Source organism: Manacus vitellinus, unplaced genomic scaffold, assembly GCF_001715985.3.
Source record: "Manacus vitellinus isolate BGI_N305 unplaced genomic scaffold, ASM171598v3 scaffold_0_pilon, whole genome shotgun sequence".
Classification (NCBI taxonomy): domain Eukaryota; kingdom Metazoa; phylum Chordata; class Aves; order Passeriformes; family Pipridae; genus Manacus; species Manacus vitellinus.
Window position 1 is genome coordinate 6,502,550 of NW_021938789.1, and position 16,328 is coordinate 6,518,877.

Below are 16,328 nucleotides of genomic sequence, written 5' to 3' on the forward strand. Positions count from 1 at the left end.
ATTTGAGTGAGTGATTGCTATAAGCAAAGTAAAAATGAGGAAAAGTTCTAAAATCCATATATTTTTCTTTGTGGCATTAAAAGGAAAGGGGATGATTTTAGCCCCTTAAATCCAAAAATGAAATGGGAAGAACCTCAGTATAAAAGGTTAAGATAGAGACTCCTAAATGTCTCCCTTGGTTCCAGAAAGGCTTACAGGCATAGGAAGGTCAGAACCAACATTTAGTTTTGCATATCATTCATACCTTCAAAAAATTGAGACCTCTAATTTTTGCAAATAGCCCTTCACTTGATTGAGGGTAGCTGTGAGAGATGCCCATTTCTATTAATTTCAAGGGTTCAGAATGCTCATGGTCTTGCTGAATATCAGAGGTGAGGCTTCCCTTAGGAATATCTTCAGCTTGTCACCTTCAAAATGAAGAAAACAAAGATGGTGAAAATAGAATACCTGGGGAATATAAGGTTCCTATTAATTTTTTTTTTCCTGTAGAAAGTTAAGTAGGTAAAATAATTTTCCCTTTTTTATTCACCGGTCTCTTAAAAAGTGGAAGATCCAAAATGATGAAATAATGAATTTACATTTTTGTGTATTTGTAAACTTATGTTTGAAATTTCGTATCTAAATCTTTGGGGAAAAATCCTGGTGTGTCATTAATTCCTTTGAGTCTGAACCCTGATAAATTCACCAAAACTCTAAATTAAAAAAGCTTACTAAAAGCTTACTAAAAATGCTTACTAAAAGAATTGAAGCAAATATGAGTAGTCCAATGTTAGTAAGCAAGGCATTTGAGGAAAGTGATAATTATCAATGGCAAAGTTACATCTGGTTTTAATGGGAGCTGGTGCTATAAAAGGAAGCATTAGTCTAAACTGTGCTCTCTGTAAGCTAGTCATTGATCCTTATTGTAGACCAGCAGGGAAATGAAATAAAACAATTAATTCAGAACTGAACTTGCCCATCCATTCCAATAAACTTAAATGTGAAATATTAATATAATCCCAATGATGATGAGTGATTAAGTAAGAAACTTGTATCCATGCATTTAACTATTACAATATGTGATTTTTTCTTTAGAAAGCAAAGAATGCCATTCTTCTTAATTGTTATTGGTTTTTTGGTCACCAGAGTGGTGAGGGATTCATTGTAGCAATTACAAGAACCTCCATCTGTCTGTCTGTCTGTCTGTTTGTTTTGCTTTTCCCTCTACATTACTGATATTTTAGAAGTGAACCTCTTCCCATGAAGAGTGCAGCAAACTGTGCAAAATCAAGGATTGAATTTTCCACTTTGTCTTTTGTTTAAACTGCCCTCTGAAAAAATGAAGGAGTGGATGCCTGAAGTCAGATGATAGTTTTGCAAATCAGGCCAACAAGCATTGTGCTTGTTGGTATATCACGTCAGAAATGGATTGATTTTGCATTTTGACCCAAGTCTATTTTGTATCTTGAACTTTACAGGGAAAAAAAAAATTGTTTTACTGTAGGAAAGCAACCTCCATTTGCTAGTCCTTAGTATGTTCTTGCAGTCTTCCATTCTGCCTGTGTTCTCACAACTTGTTTATTCATGTGCCTGGAAGTGTTGGCAACCAGCTTGAAAACTGTTTGGTACCAACTTTTGCAAAAGCTCTATTTTTCTTTCATTTTCTGTTTTTTCCCCTTCACACTGCTATGTTCTTGTAGTGGTTGAAACAGATAGAGGGGACAGAAGCTGCACTGACACAGAAGATGTTAGACCTGGAGAATGAAAAGGTAAGGAACAGTAGCTAAAAGTATAATTCATTTAGCTAAAACTCATTTCGAGGGAATGTGTATAAACTTCATCCCAGGTTGATTTGCTGCCTTTCTCTGCTTAACAGAGATTGCTTCATGGTAAAATAGGCAAGAGGTTTCTAGAACAATCTATTGCTTTTATTCTTTGGGGTGAGAGGGAAATGTCAAATCTATATAGAACAAAAATAGCATATTATATACAAATTAGGGCACAAATGCATAATAACAGAGCATATTGACCAAACAGTATGAAATTGTCTGTGCTTTCTCTGTGTATTAATTTGTCTGGCAACACCATTGTCTTTTGAATCTTGAGGTCATGTTGCTAGAATTGTCAAGGGTATTTCTTTGCTCTCTGGTACTCAGCTTCTGGACAAGCTGTCAAGACCTCTTACTCCAGATGACCTTTCTTGTCCCATGGTCTTCATGCCTAAAGACAGAATGTTTTCTCAAAAGCAATTCTGTCTTGCAGGACAAACTGACCTTATTTTTCCATATGTTGAACAAATCATTTTAGAAGGTGTTGATTTTTATTGGTTTACCATGCATGCTGTGCTTCGCATCTTCAAATGGTTTTCCAAACACTGATTAATCCTCACCACACCTTTTACTGGTAGATAAATAATTAGCATTACATTCATCCTAAAGAATGGGACAATGAGACAGGGAGATTAAGTGATTTGCCCACGGCCACTGAAGAAGTGTGTCTTTGAGCCACAAACAAAAAGGAAGTGCCCTATTGAGTGTAGCCTTTCATGCTGATTGTAATGTAATGTAGACATGATCCTTCCCAAATTTAGTATTTCTTTATTTTTTAACTCTTGTTATGGAAAAATGCAAAAGTTTTGGGAAGGGAAAGTGCCCTCAAATACTAAGTTCTTTTGTAAAAAGAATTGGAAAAACATAATTTCTATATAACTTGGTTTATTATCTTCCCACTTACTATCTGTGATGTTTTCAACTCTTACTTTGGGTATCCCTTGCATCTATTTGTTTAGCACAGCAATCTGAGAATCTGCATCACTAATGATTGACTCAATCATGAAATGAGTTGAGAAATAACATTCTAACATGGTGCTTTCAGAACGGCTGAGCACTTGTTTAGTCATCTTTGGAACCCATGTTAAGGATTTGAGGTCCTATTCTTGTTTCCTTCCCTCTTACTTTTTGTGGGCAGCTTTTACCATACCTTTTTGAGAAGTAACATGATCAGGGCAGCTGCGTTGCTTTTCTGGGATCTGGTGGTGAACTCAACTGAGCTGATCTGACCCTCTCTATAGTCTCAGGCAAGTCAGTCTAGTTCTCTGGTGTCAGACACTTGTAAGCATGTCAGGACCAGGCCTGTCCTTTACTATACAGTTCACGGTGGTGTTGCATCTTGTACAACAGCCACCAGCTGTTGCTGTAATCCATCCCCATCAGAAAATTATGCCACTTGGGTAGTCAAGGTGGGATTCAGTTGCATAAGCATGGTGTCTAATGCCACATTATATTCTTCAGAGTTCTGGAGATGTCCACAAGGGGCTGACAAATATGTCCTATGGGACTTGGTGGAGATCCCTGCCCTTCTGGACCAGTAGCTGAAGCAACATATTCTAAAATGGGTATCATAGCTATAGATGCCCATCTGTGTGTAATCAAATTCCAGCCCCAAGATCAAGGCCTTTCTTAGACCTTGGCTTTTCCTTCAGTATTTATTAATAGGTAATTAAAAGAACTGCAAGTTTACAAAACAAATTAATAATAAATATTATGCTTCTTATACAGAGAACAAATAGCACCTTATTCCTCTGAGTCCTTTAATATTGGTCTTATATGTTTCTACTGTCACCAGTTTTGGGTTGCTCTTAACATGTAGGAGGTCATCTGTAGTTACTTTATGCTCTGAGCCCCTCCAAAACATTAATTTGGTGATTAGAACAGATTTGTTTTAAAGTAGATGTTTGGACTGAGGATTCATCATCATGGTTCATGCTTAGGCAAACTCAGTGTCAGTGCTATGCTGGTAGCTGACAGCAAAGTTGTCAGAAGTCCACATGTATGTGTAAAGGCAAAATTTGGCCAAATAAGTGACTTTGGGGCAATCCCATATCCAATAAAACTAACTGGACCAGCAATGTTTGATTTTTTTGATACTTTTAGTAAAGGCTGCAGTTAATCATCTGAAGAACCCTATGTATTTAATTTGGCATTTATTCTATATGTTGAAATTAAAAAATTTGTTGAATAGAAAAAAGAATGATGGAAAATGTTGAATTCAGTCAAAGGGCTTCTCTGCTTTCTGGTCTACTACTAATTTTTTTGAGTGTGAAAACATGTCTCGAAAGAAAAGCTAATAAAATTGAATAACTGTTTTATGTTCTACTTACTATCACCCATCCTGGTCTAGGGGAAGGTGTCCCTGCCCATGGCGTGAGGGTTGGAATGAGAGGGTCTTTGAGGTCCCTTCCAACCCAAACCATCCTATGAGTCCATGATCCAAAACACTCTAAAGGCTTGACTATTCAGACAACCATTTGAATGTCCACAACTTGCTTGCAACATCATGCTTTTGGATACCGAGTTCCAGTTAAATCCCAGTCTTTGGAGTTTATATTTTTATATATATGAAATAACTATGGAAGTTGAGTAGTTTGATTTTTAAAAACAAAAGTAAAAAATTCCTGTAAATCCTAGGCATCTTGAAAACTTCTCAGCTCTTCAGCTAGTCACTCAACCTCTCTGGGCATCACTTTGCCCATTTCAAATTGGCTTGAAGACCGAGTTGTTACTTCTGCTTCAGTAGCACAGCACAGAATGGTGCTGCAGAACCCAGCTGCAGACCTGCATGTTCATGTTTCCTCCCAAGAAGAACAGGCTAGACAACAGAAATTAGGGTTTGCCCCATGATTTCCTTAAGGATATGCATGGGACATTTTCAGAAAAGCCATAAAGTGCCCTCACTTGTGTTTCTCTTTTCTCTACCTTGTCCTGCCCTGTGCAAGTTATGGCTATTGACCACATGCATGCACATCCCCATTCACCTCTTGCTGCTCTGTGCACTTCTGTCAGGTCCAGGCAGGTTTGTACGCTGGTGTAGAGGTCAGTAATTTCTAGGTACAACTTGTTAATATAATACATGTATTTGAAGTACTAATATTGTTAATTTGATATTCCAGTTATCCTTAGGATGAATGTGGTCATTTGCTGTAGGTTTTCATTTACTTTCAAATGGAAAGCTTGTGTAAAAATGATGGCATTTATGATTCTTCATGAATTAGGATAAAGAACAAACACTCCCTTGTTTTTATTATTGCTCAGGACCTGTTCAGTAAACAGAAGGGTTATTTAGAGGAAGAACTCGACTACAGGAAGCAAGCTCTGGACCAGGCTTACATGGTAGGAAAAGAAGAGTCATTAAATTTTTCTGTTTGAACAGATTTGATAAAATGCAGGGGTTTTGTTTTTGTTTCTTTTAATTATAAATAGGGTTCTTTTTTTCTTTATATCTCTTTTTCTACCAGACTAGAAATCAACTATTACTTAAATGAAAACTTAGGAAACGGTTTATAGTACTTACAAGTGTAATGTTTTTGCATTGCATTTTTTATTCTGTGGTATATAAACATCTTGTTAGTACCTCTTGAATGAGAAGAGCTTGTTTATGTATGGAAAAAACTGTGACTAGTAGAATACACCAGAAATTACTTTTCTAATATTTCTTTTCCTGAAGCATTTGTAAGTATTACTGCTGCTAACCGATCCTAAATCAGGAATGCCTGTTCTTCCTATGGGATTCCTTTCTGCGTGGTCCCATCCAACCTTACCCTTCCTAGTTTTCAAAAGGGAAGCTGCAACTTTGCCTTTTCTCAGGCTGAGCAACAATTAGGAATTATCTAAGAATTGATAAAACTGCATACCCAACTTTGTTAATAGTGAGACTTTAGCAAATCAACATACAATGTTCTGAAGCATTATTTATACATTGTAAAAGTTTCTTACGGGGAAAATGTTTTCAGAAAAGAAGCAAGGTCTAGTGCTCAGAGCAGATAACAGAGATAAAAGCAAGCAGGCTCTATTTCTAGCACTGTGACCTTGGGCAAGCCATTTAACCTCTCTGTGCAGTTGTTTATGCATCACTAATATGGATGGAATTACCTACCTCACAAAGGTGTCATGAGGGCTAAAGGGATGTGGTCAGATGCTCTTGATCCAAATATTGTCAGTCTGAATGCTGGTTTTTAATAGGATCATACTAACCCCAGTAATCAGGGAAACACTGCCATGATTCCCTTCTTTCCTCTTGGGAATAAGGTTCTCCATGTGAATGTGAAGTTCTCCTGTATTTTCTGCTTTGCAAAGTACTGCAGTTTTGGCCAGTGCATGAGAATCATGTTAGGAATCTGGCAAACAGCAAGGGATGGATGAGGGATTAGTATATACAAGTATACAAGTGTTCCTCTCTCCATTGCTTATGGCAACTTGAAACTAAGCCACTGACGTAGACCTGGGGCCAGGATAGTAGGGCCAGAGAGAGAGAGAGTGAGATTTCTATTCACAGTTTCTCATGTGGTCTTTTTATTTCGTAGGATGGTTTAACAATTCAGTTGCAGTTGAAGGAAATCTGTTAGTTTGCATTGAATTTGTTATGTTCAGCATCAGGATTTGGAGTTTTCTCAGGTGTTGAGTGCAGACCTATCATCTCAATCTTTCTTAAACGGACGAATCAATCATTTACTAGAATGGAAACCATCGCTTGGGTGTAAATCAGTGCCAGGAGGCTGCGTGCACTCTGTGTGGAATGCTCCTCACTGCTCACGACTGCCGCTTTCTGTCCACCTGTCTGTGTCTGTCCTTCCCTATTGCCTAAAGCTTTGCTTGCTGGCCTTCTCCTCTAGCTGTTGGTGGGTCGTTTGCTTGCTGGATTCAAACGTCAGCCTGTCTGTGTGTGATTTGGGTTGCATTAGAAAATCCAGGAGCTGGAAGCCACGCTGTATAATGCCCTGCAGCAGGATCCAGGAAGGCGGGCGAGCGAGTCTCTGACAGAAGCCCAGAGGGAGGATTTGCGAGCTGCAGTGGAGAAGGTGCGGCGGCAGATCCTGAGGCAGAGCCGTGAGTTTGACAGCCAGATCTTGCACGAGCGAATGGAGCTGCTGCAGCAGGCACAGCAGGTAATCCCGGTTCTCTCTCCTCCCTGTCGTTGGTGTTATCTCTGTGGTTGCCGCCACTGCCCATAAACAGCATCGCTTCACCCTCACCTCGTGGAGTTCTGTTTAGTCTATTCCCTGTACAGCTCCCGTGCCAAGGAGCGATGTGGTGTTAGGACCTGGTTGCGCTGGGCATGGTACACACACAAAACAAGTCACTGTCTCACCACGAGGTCCTGTTGCACAGCCTGTTTCATGTGTGTACAACCACACAGTCTTCCACAGGACTCTGAGGGGAGCGTGTTGCAAGTTTAAGGCCTAAATTAGAAAAAGGCATAATGGAGGGTTGCAAGAGTATAACGCTATGAAAAGAGGAAAGGCAGAAGCAGCAGTTACAGCAATCCAAGTTTTTAATTTTCTTCCCCTTCTCAATTACTTTAGCTATTTGTGAAATTTTTTTAAATAAATAAAAAAGAGAAAGTCATAGGAAGCCTTTTAAGAGGCCATTTAAAAGCTTTTGCACCCTTATGTTAGTTTAGAAAAACCTTGTCTGTCCAAACTACTTCATTAAGGACAAGTATTGACAACTTGAATTTGGCAAGGTCCTGGCCTATAGAAGTGTGGTAATTACTTACTGTTGGTAGAATTGGTAGTTTTTCTGTGCAAATATTCAGGGGCAGAAGAGAGCTGCATGTCTCAAGGTGTTAATTACTACAGCAGAAATAATTGTTCCTGAGGATTTTTGTTCCTCACTATAGTAACCTCTGAAAGTTGCATGCAGATGTCTTAAATTCTGAGGACTGCTCTCCAGTTGTGCTGCTACTTTTTGTGCAAATCTGGAATCATATATTGTAAATGCTAAAATGTGCTATGCAGATGTGTCCAGAACATTGTTGCTATTTCAGGTGCTGGGGTTAAGAACTGCTTTTAGTTTAGTTCAAGCCCCTCTCTGTTCAGGTTGGCTTTGTAGATGTAAATAGATGAAAGTGATGTAATGTGACCCAGCACTGCTGTGATCATCTCCTGTCATCCTGCAATGATGAGAAGTGCTTATAGTGTCAGTGTTAGATCTGAGCTCTAACTTCCTAGAAGTTTCCTTTCTCTTACTCCTTGATGAATGTGTAACACTGAGACCAAGAGATGAACTTATTTAATGGGTATCATCTATTTTCAGTCATCAGTGATGGTGTACAGAAAGCTGGAGAAGGTAGGTACCAGGTGACATTAGAAGCATCAGAAAGAGAGAGCAAACATGTTAAATATGGTAAATGAGAATGGAGCCAGAAGTTATTAGTTTAATGTTATTAGTGTAGCTGAAATTTAGTGAGACTAGAGGTTTTTGGCAGTTTCTTAGGCAGTACAATTTCCTAGCCAGACTGCTGGTATTTTATTCAGAACAATAATGCATTGCTTTCCAGTTGGGTAAACATTATTTGCAAATGACATTTAGTGGGTATGAATGACATTGTGTCTTGAGGATGCCTCCACACCTAAATAATATACAGTTTCAGATTTTAACATCAGACTAGATACAGTTTGGTCTCTGCTTTCACTAGGCGTGTACTTTGACACTGAAGGATTGCCATTGGCTAGGGCCTTTCTGTCGCCTGCTGCTGGAGTGCATTTTTGGGGAACCTAGGCAGAGCTTCCAAGTTAAGCTTGTATAATATTGGCAAATAGAAAGGAAAAAGTAGGATTAAATTTGTAGAGTGAAACAGTTGTTCCTGAGAACTCAAAATCCATACTATGTGCATATCTAGAGTGTAACTTGGACTCAGTTCCAATTTGTTCCATGGCCTGCTCACTATCAGTTGGAGCATTTAGTGTGCACATCTGGAGCACATCTTCTGTTTGAGTCCAGTTCATGTATTCATAGATGGCTTCACAACATAAAGGTAAATATCATGAGCATAGAAGAAAACAAAAATGCTAGCATAACCATGGATGTTTATGTACCTGCCTTCAGATCTATTTTATAGTGTGCCATTGGAGTTTCATGTTGTGCCCATCTCACTAGACATGCTAATGTTACAGCCCTGCAAGGAACATTGAACTGAATTCTACTACTTACTAAGGAGTTAAGTATTTCAGTAATCTACTTTTAGCACACGCATCCCCTATTAAACAGGAAAAAGAAAGGCAAAGATGCTAGTTAATTTGCCTGGATTATGGGAGGGCTAATTCTCACAGCATTACTTTCATCTACACTAGCAAATGACAGAAGCTGCATGTATTTCACAAATGAAACCATACTTGTGCTGGCAGAATCCTCATGAATGGATGAAGCTACATGAAGGATAGTACATCCCTGATGCTTTGTTAAATGAATCCACTCCTTTCCTCATGTATTTATGGCCATGAGAAGTTTTCCTGACATTGTGACATCAGCAAACACCCATCACACTTTATACTTCAAAACTATAGCCTAGATCTGGTCGTATTTTACACTCTTCAGTGGCTTTACAGTACACAGCATACCTCTTGCTCTGCAGAAGATGAGGCTACAGAGAATTATAGGACAGCATGATGGACCTGAAAAGCTTAATAAAGAATCTTCTTGTTCTAAATACTCTCAAACTTTCCCTGAAATAGAAATCATGTACTAAAGACTCCAAATTCTCTGAAATTTTGGAATTTTGACCACTTCCAGAAGGTCTTTTTCTTTGCTTCCATTACCTTCTGGTCTGTCTGATAGAAGGGCTCCAAAGGAACAACTGCTTATCCTGGTAGGCTGGCAGAAACCTTCTCTGAGTCAGAGTTTCTGTGTCAGACATAGAGTGGGGGTTCAAGAAATTCTGATGATGGAGAAGGAGGAATTTCCACCTTCTGCCTGTAAATGATCCTTGGCTGTACTTGCAGAGTGCAGAAATGGTAAGGCACATGATGAATGCTGCAGGTTGGTCTGCAGGGTTTATTAATAATTAATTGCTTCATGCAGGGACTTTGAGGATTTAGCGTGTGAGATGCTGGTTTTACAGAGCTAGTAAATGTACTTCCTGGGGAATGTATCATCTGAAAGGGGCAGGGAAGTGCATAAGAAAATGGGTAAACAGTTGCCCAAGTGTGAGCCTGTGCTGCTTTATGGGAGCTTCTTTGTCCATGTGGAAAGCCTGAGTTCTTACCCACTTGGTATTGACTTTGTTCCAGTGAAATAAATATATTTTAGGATATAAGGCTCTGTATTGCATTGGTACGTCTGTTTATCTTGGGTGCATGTATGGCCCCACATTATTATTGTTCATTAGTATATAAATGGAACCATTTATGTATACCCATGGTGGATTAAGGAAACCAGGCCTCTGTGGAGCCAAATTAGGCAGACTGTGTGACTAGATCTGCTTGCTAAGGCACAAAATGCTTTTATTAAACCCAGAGTGCAGCTTGCAGGTCTGAGGGACAGATCCTCAGATGAAGCATATTGGCAGTACTCCCTAAGTCAGAGAAGGTGTTTTGTTTTACAGCATCCTCTCTATTTGGAGGAGGTAATATATGTTAATTAAAAATCTGTCATGAGCAGCTTGTGATATTTGCTTCTAGCAATAGGGTATGTGCAGTTCAACCACCATTCCTGTGTATATTGCCATCTAAAATGTCTCACTGTTCTACATTGTTATAAGCTTTTATAAATCAATGTCTGGTTTATTTTTAGCAGGACTTCATTTAAAAGTAACACTTATGCTCTATTCAGTGCAGTGGCCTGACTTTTGTGCCTGACTTACGATGCTAAGTAATTTCTAGAGGGAGAGAAAAAATCCATTTCTGAGAGAAGATATTTCAAAGGGAGCAATACAACATGTTTCTGAAGCAGTGGTATCAACTTCCTAATGAAGTAAACTCAAATATAAAAAACAAACAAACAAACAAACAGCCCCAAAAAACCTAGCACAAAAAATCCACACAGCATAATGGTTAGTACACCTTAAAATTATATTGCAATTATCTTATCTGCTGAAACTAGTAAATATTTAAAGGTCAAATTATGTTTTACGTAAAACAAATAAAGTAAAAACCTAAATATATTCCTGTTAGTTTTACTGTAGCTGCTTCTGGAGTATGAAACTGTCAAAAGTCATCAGAAGCAGGCTTTAAATTAGGATAGATTAATTCAAATTGCACTGTTGGCAGTATTCAAACATGAAGAAAATTTATAAGAGAAATATAATTTATTCTGATTTCATCTGAAGTTATTTTAAATCCAAAGAGAAGCTAGAAAATCCTTGAAGAACAGCAGACTGACACACACTCAGTTCCAAAAATGGTTGCTGCCAGTCAGAAAGGATATGAGAGATAGATTTTATTAATATAATCCAGTAATTTCCCACAGTAGTCTTATCTTTGTATAAAATTGTAAGGAAAAAAAAAGATATATTAGTTCATTGTGTCATCAGAAAGTGTGAAACTTTTTTCTCTGAGTTGCACCATAGTACTGTACTAAGATGAGGGTGTTTTATTCTAACTTGAGTTAGAATATTCTTGGGTGAAACTCACTTTTACAAACTAAAAAACCCAATTGCTTCAGTTCCAGACCTGAATATAACATTTTGGACTGATGAAGTCAACAAAATTCCAACTTTAAATGGGTGGAATATAGCTGTAAATATTTTAGCTATGTTTTCTTTAAACTAGATCATTTACTCCCATGACCAGATTATTCATCAGTAGTAAAAGCAGAAACTACCACTTTACTTGCATGTTTTACTAGAAGAAGGCATACCTTTAGGAGACAGGAGGTTTAAATAAGAACTGACCTCTCTGTGTCACTGCCATGGAGAAGGATTCACTGCAGATGTGATGCCTCAGGCACTGCTTTCATGGACACCAAGGAAAAGTCAGAAGTAGTAGTGTCTTTTTTCATCCTGAAATGTCAAAATATAGCTTGAAATTGAGAAATAACAAACTAATTTACTTCATTAAGTTTCTTAGTTAATTTTTTTCTGACCTGAAGAGTGAAGTTCTGACTGCTTAAAAATCAAACAAAACTGAAGCCCATGGCATTTCTCCATGAATTCTTCTGTTGTCTCATAGGTAGGACAACTTTTTCACACTGAGAGAGTAGCTTGTTTATATATCCATAGGGTTGGATGTCACCATATCTATAAAATCATATTGACTCAGCCATTTAGAATACATATTTGGTGGTTTTGTTTGGTTTTTTTTTTTTAAATCTTTGTTTGAAAAAGAATTGTTAATAAGGTAATTGCCAGAGTGAAGTAGGAACCTGAGATTTGCCACTTGATATACTACAGATATTCAGGCAAAGCTTGGATAAATCCAGCAGTTGTTCTGCTCCCCTTTGCTGTGTAATTTGTTATGCTTGATAGACCATCTATTTTTTTTACCCAAGGAGAGTTATTAAGGTTTAATGTTTGACTGGGAAGGCACTTGAGGGAGGGAGAGAGCGAGGGAGGATGCTCTGCTCAGTGTACCTCATTAATAGGCATGAGGAGGAGTTGTCTTAAATTTGTCCTGTTTGGCACAATGCTTTGTGACAGAGAGAACAAATTAAAGACAACCACTTCTCTGGCAAGTTGCCTTGATCAAAAACCCACAGCTGTGTCACACAGTTTAGAAAGCAGGTAGAAGTATTACTAGTAAGCTTACTTACATAATAATAATTGGGGAGTCTCAGATCATTTTATCTCCAAATCTACATAGATTCAATGGTGTAATGTTTTTATTTTAAATCTGAAGTGTTAAAGTTCTAGAAGTTAATTCCCAGCTATTTGTGTGCAACTATATGTGAAGAGGACCACGTAGGGCAACCACTGATTTTTTCTTTTCTTTTGCTGTTACTAGTGCTTGCTTAGTATTAATGGTCTGTGCTTTGCTGTTCAAAATTTAATACATTACTGTTGATAAAGCATTTTTTATATTCATGAATTGCTCTTAAAGGCATCTGATATCACAGCTGTATAACTGTCATCAATATTCATCAAGCACATCATGACTGGGCTAATCATAGTTGACCTGTGGTATTGATTTGTCATGCAGGAGTGAACACTGAGTCTTTCAGGGCATCATTGCTGCTATAATGACAATGGCACAATAAACTGTAATTTCTCACAGATCTGCATGGCAGATGAGAGTTAACTTTAATAGTTGCTCTACATGTATCTTACAGTGTTTCCTTGTGCATGTTTTCTGTATATCTTCAACCGTGTCTGCTTTGCCAACTGCCTTAGTGCTGCTACTTGTCTGAATAAGTGGTGATAGCAGGACTGGTGTGATACCTACAAAATATATCTGAAAGGTCTGCTCCCTTTGTCCTAAACAAAGTGTGATTGAGGGTTTTTTTGGGTTTTTTTCCTGTCTGATAATCTGCCTAGGCGGTCATGAAGTCAGTTTTAAGATGTTGAATGTATTTTGTCTTCTGAGTTTACACAGACTTAGCATAGCTATTCTGTGTAGATAGAAGTCTAGTATGTCTTAAATTATTGTTTTTCCCCAATGAAAACAATAGGACTGCTGATACTCCTCTTTTAGATATCAATGTATGTTGTAACATAAATTAAAAGACTCTTTGTGTTAAAAAAAAAATTGAGTTTACTAGTAAATATTACATACATAGAGTCATTTTGGTACCAGATTAGAACAGATAGTTATTTTGGTCTAAATGTACTTATAAAATTCAGTAATTTACTATCAAGATCAATGTGATTGAATATATATGCTGAGAAATGCAGTGCATGAGTGCAGCTGCTAAAAGGTTCATTCTCCTCAGGAAGGCAAATAAAGAAGCTACAAATGCATAATAAAGATTAACAAGAACAATTCTTCTACGTCAGTAACTATTAATTGGATTATTATGGTTGAGACTACAGAACATAGAAAAGAATAAAATTTTTACCTGCTGTGTAAAGGAAATCTTGGTGAGGATCAGAGAGAGATACAGTACATCCAAAATAATCTCTTATTATCGTATTCAACTGGCTAAAATTTACATTAGGTTTTCATTCATAAAGTAAAGCAAGATGGCAACAAACATAACTTAAGATAATTCTGTTACAGTGGGCTTTTTTGTTTTCTTATGACCACTATGCAAAATCACATTCTAGGAACATAGAACTAAAGGGAACATTTGGATTCCCGAATCCAAACCCCTTACAGTAGCAGATTCAACAGCTTAAGTAAACTCATGTGACAATTTCCTATGCAAATTGAATTGTTAAAACAGTACAGGCTTTTAAACATCTGTTAAAATACATTAGATTTAAAAACGCCCAAGAAATATTTTCATTAAGGAATTCTATCCACCACTTTAGTGATTTGAATAATAGCTAAAGGCAGGTCAGTTTACATTCATCTTTGTTTAAATTCATACATGTAACATAGTTATGCTGTTCACATTATTAAAGATCTTACATACCTGTGTCTTAATAGTGATGAGAATCTGCTTAAAATAATGATATAATGAAAAATTACTGATTCTTCCCCTTGTCAAATTGATAAAATATTTCCCATGCTAAATTTTGCTGCAGAATGAGATATGTTCTTGATCATAAAATGGCTTCAGAGAGTCAAAACCTGGTTCATGTCAGATACAGTCCACCAATGGTGCCTATGCTGTGAACGTACATTAACCTGAACCTTTGCAACATTTCAGAGCCGAGGCTCTAAGCAGCTTAGCAAATCCTTCTTGGTCTGCTTTGTGCTAAAATTATCAAATTGTTTTCTTGGATTTGCTGGTGAATGTAAATCCAATAAGAGCGTGTCACAGGAACTGTTAAGGTAATTTCTAAACCCCCTGTTTAGTACATTCCTGTGTTTTCACAAGTACAGTAGCATGGCAAAGAGCATATTTTGCAGGTAGGTAAATTGATCTTGATATTGTTGTGTGTAAAACATTTGTACAGATGGGCTCTTTACTTACACACTTATCTGGGAAACAAGAACATCAGTTCCGCAGTTTGACACCTATGTGAAGGATCATGTGGTCATGTCACACAAATTTCTTTCCTGATAGATTTTTCCCCATTTGACAAAGCTCCTTGAGGATTTGAAGCCATACAAGATGTTGGTTCAGGACTGTAAATGGCTGGCTAGTACTGTGGGTGAATTGGAGAGAACAAAAGGCTTGGATGAAGAAGCCTACTTCATCTAGCTTGCATCACAGTCCAGTAAATGGAAAACAAAAATTCCTAGAGTCTGTATTTGATACTAAAAAAAATTATCTGAGCTGGCAGATCAGGTCAAAGAAAACCCAGAATGTGCATGAGGCACCATATAATTGTAGAGTGACACAGTCCCTTTCTCATCCGAATTTGTGGTAGCATGGAAGATAAGCTTAACCAAATGAGGAAATGTGCACATTTTGGTTGCCTGATGGAGGAAATCTGTACCTAGCATTTTAAAGTAGTGAGGCACTTCAGTACATCTCAGATCAATTTTTTTCCTTCGTAATGCTGAAGTTCCTCCCATGTCTGACTCTCAAAACGATGACAAATCACTGTTGGGCTGATATATTGCCTCCAGCATAAAAATGATAGCCCTGAGACTGCAACCCAGGGCTCACTGAGCTCAGCAGCAGGAATTCCATTAATTCCAGTGCACTATATTAATGGCAATGGTACTTAATGTAGATAGATTGCTATTATAACACAAGCTGGGCACACATACTTCATGTATTTTATATTGGAATGCCGTTAACCTTTTTTTTTTTTTCAATAGAGCGATATTTTCATTTTGGCTAAACAGCAAGCTGAGTGTTCTAAGCCTGCGTTATTGGAATATTTCTGCTAGTGAAAGTAGATTAATATTTCCAAGCACACATCCACCATCATGCTGCTTACATTTCACCTAAACTTTGATTCCTCAGATCTCCCAGACATGTGGCTTGCAACCTTGAGGTTGCAGTATAGCCACAGGAGGCAAACCATGCAAAAATTATTGAAATTTCCCTTTTGAAATCAGTACCTGTCTGATTCTCCACTGGCAATGTATTAATATGATTTCATTGAACTCTTTGCCTTCAATTCAGTTTTAAATACTGAATTTTTCCTTTTTATTTGCACCTTGTACAAGGGAGTAATGAAAATAATGAATCTGCATCTAAGGTTGTCTAGCCTTTTGCTGAGTTTGGATGCATTTGGAAAACAAAAATCTATAGGGAAATTTTCCAGCTATGGGGAAAATGGACCTGTAGGTGAAGAGACACCTGAATTGGTCCTACTGAGGCCAGTTCAGGTACCATACTTCATGCAAACTTAAAGACTCACACTCTTTAGGAAGGTCAGAACAGCTGGGAGTAGGAATTTTTAGTCTCATCTTGGTGTGTCAGCCCTCTGCTACTTGAGAAAAGAAGAGCTGACTTGTCTTAATTTCCCTCACAGTACTGGAAGGCACTTGCCATCCACGTTTACCAAAGAGAGTTGCTTAAGTGAATAATTGCACTTCAAAAAGTGTATCCTGTTTCCCAGAAAGATGAACTTTCCAT

At 37.8% G+C, this 16,328-nt stretch overlaps 1 protein-coding gene across 3 annotated transcripts in view; it reads left to right on the forward strand.

The window, feature by feature from the left end:
* Positions 1-16,328, forward strand: part of JAKMIP1 (janus kinase and microtubule interacting protein 1) — a 112,077-nt gene that overhangs the window by 80,255 nt on the left and 15,494 nt on the right. For all 3 annotated transcript variants that reach the window (XM_018089188.1, XM_018089197.1, XM_018089203.1), the window contains 3 exons: positions 1,680-1,748; positions 5,070-5,147; positions 6,716-6,919. In XM_018089188.1, coding sequence (XP_017944677.1) covers positions 1,680-1,748; positions 5,070-5,147; positions 6,716-6,919 — 351 coding nt within the window. The remainder of the gene's footprint in view (positions 1-1,679; positions 1,749-5,069; positions 5,148-6,715; positions 6,920-16,328) is intronic.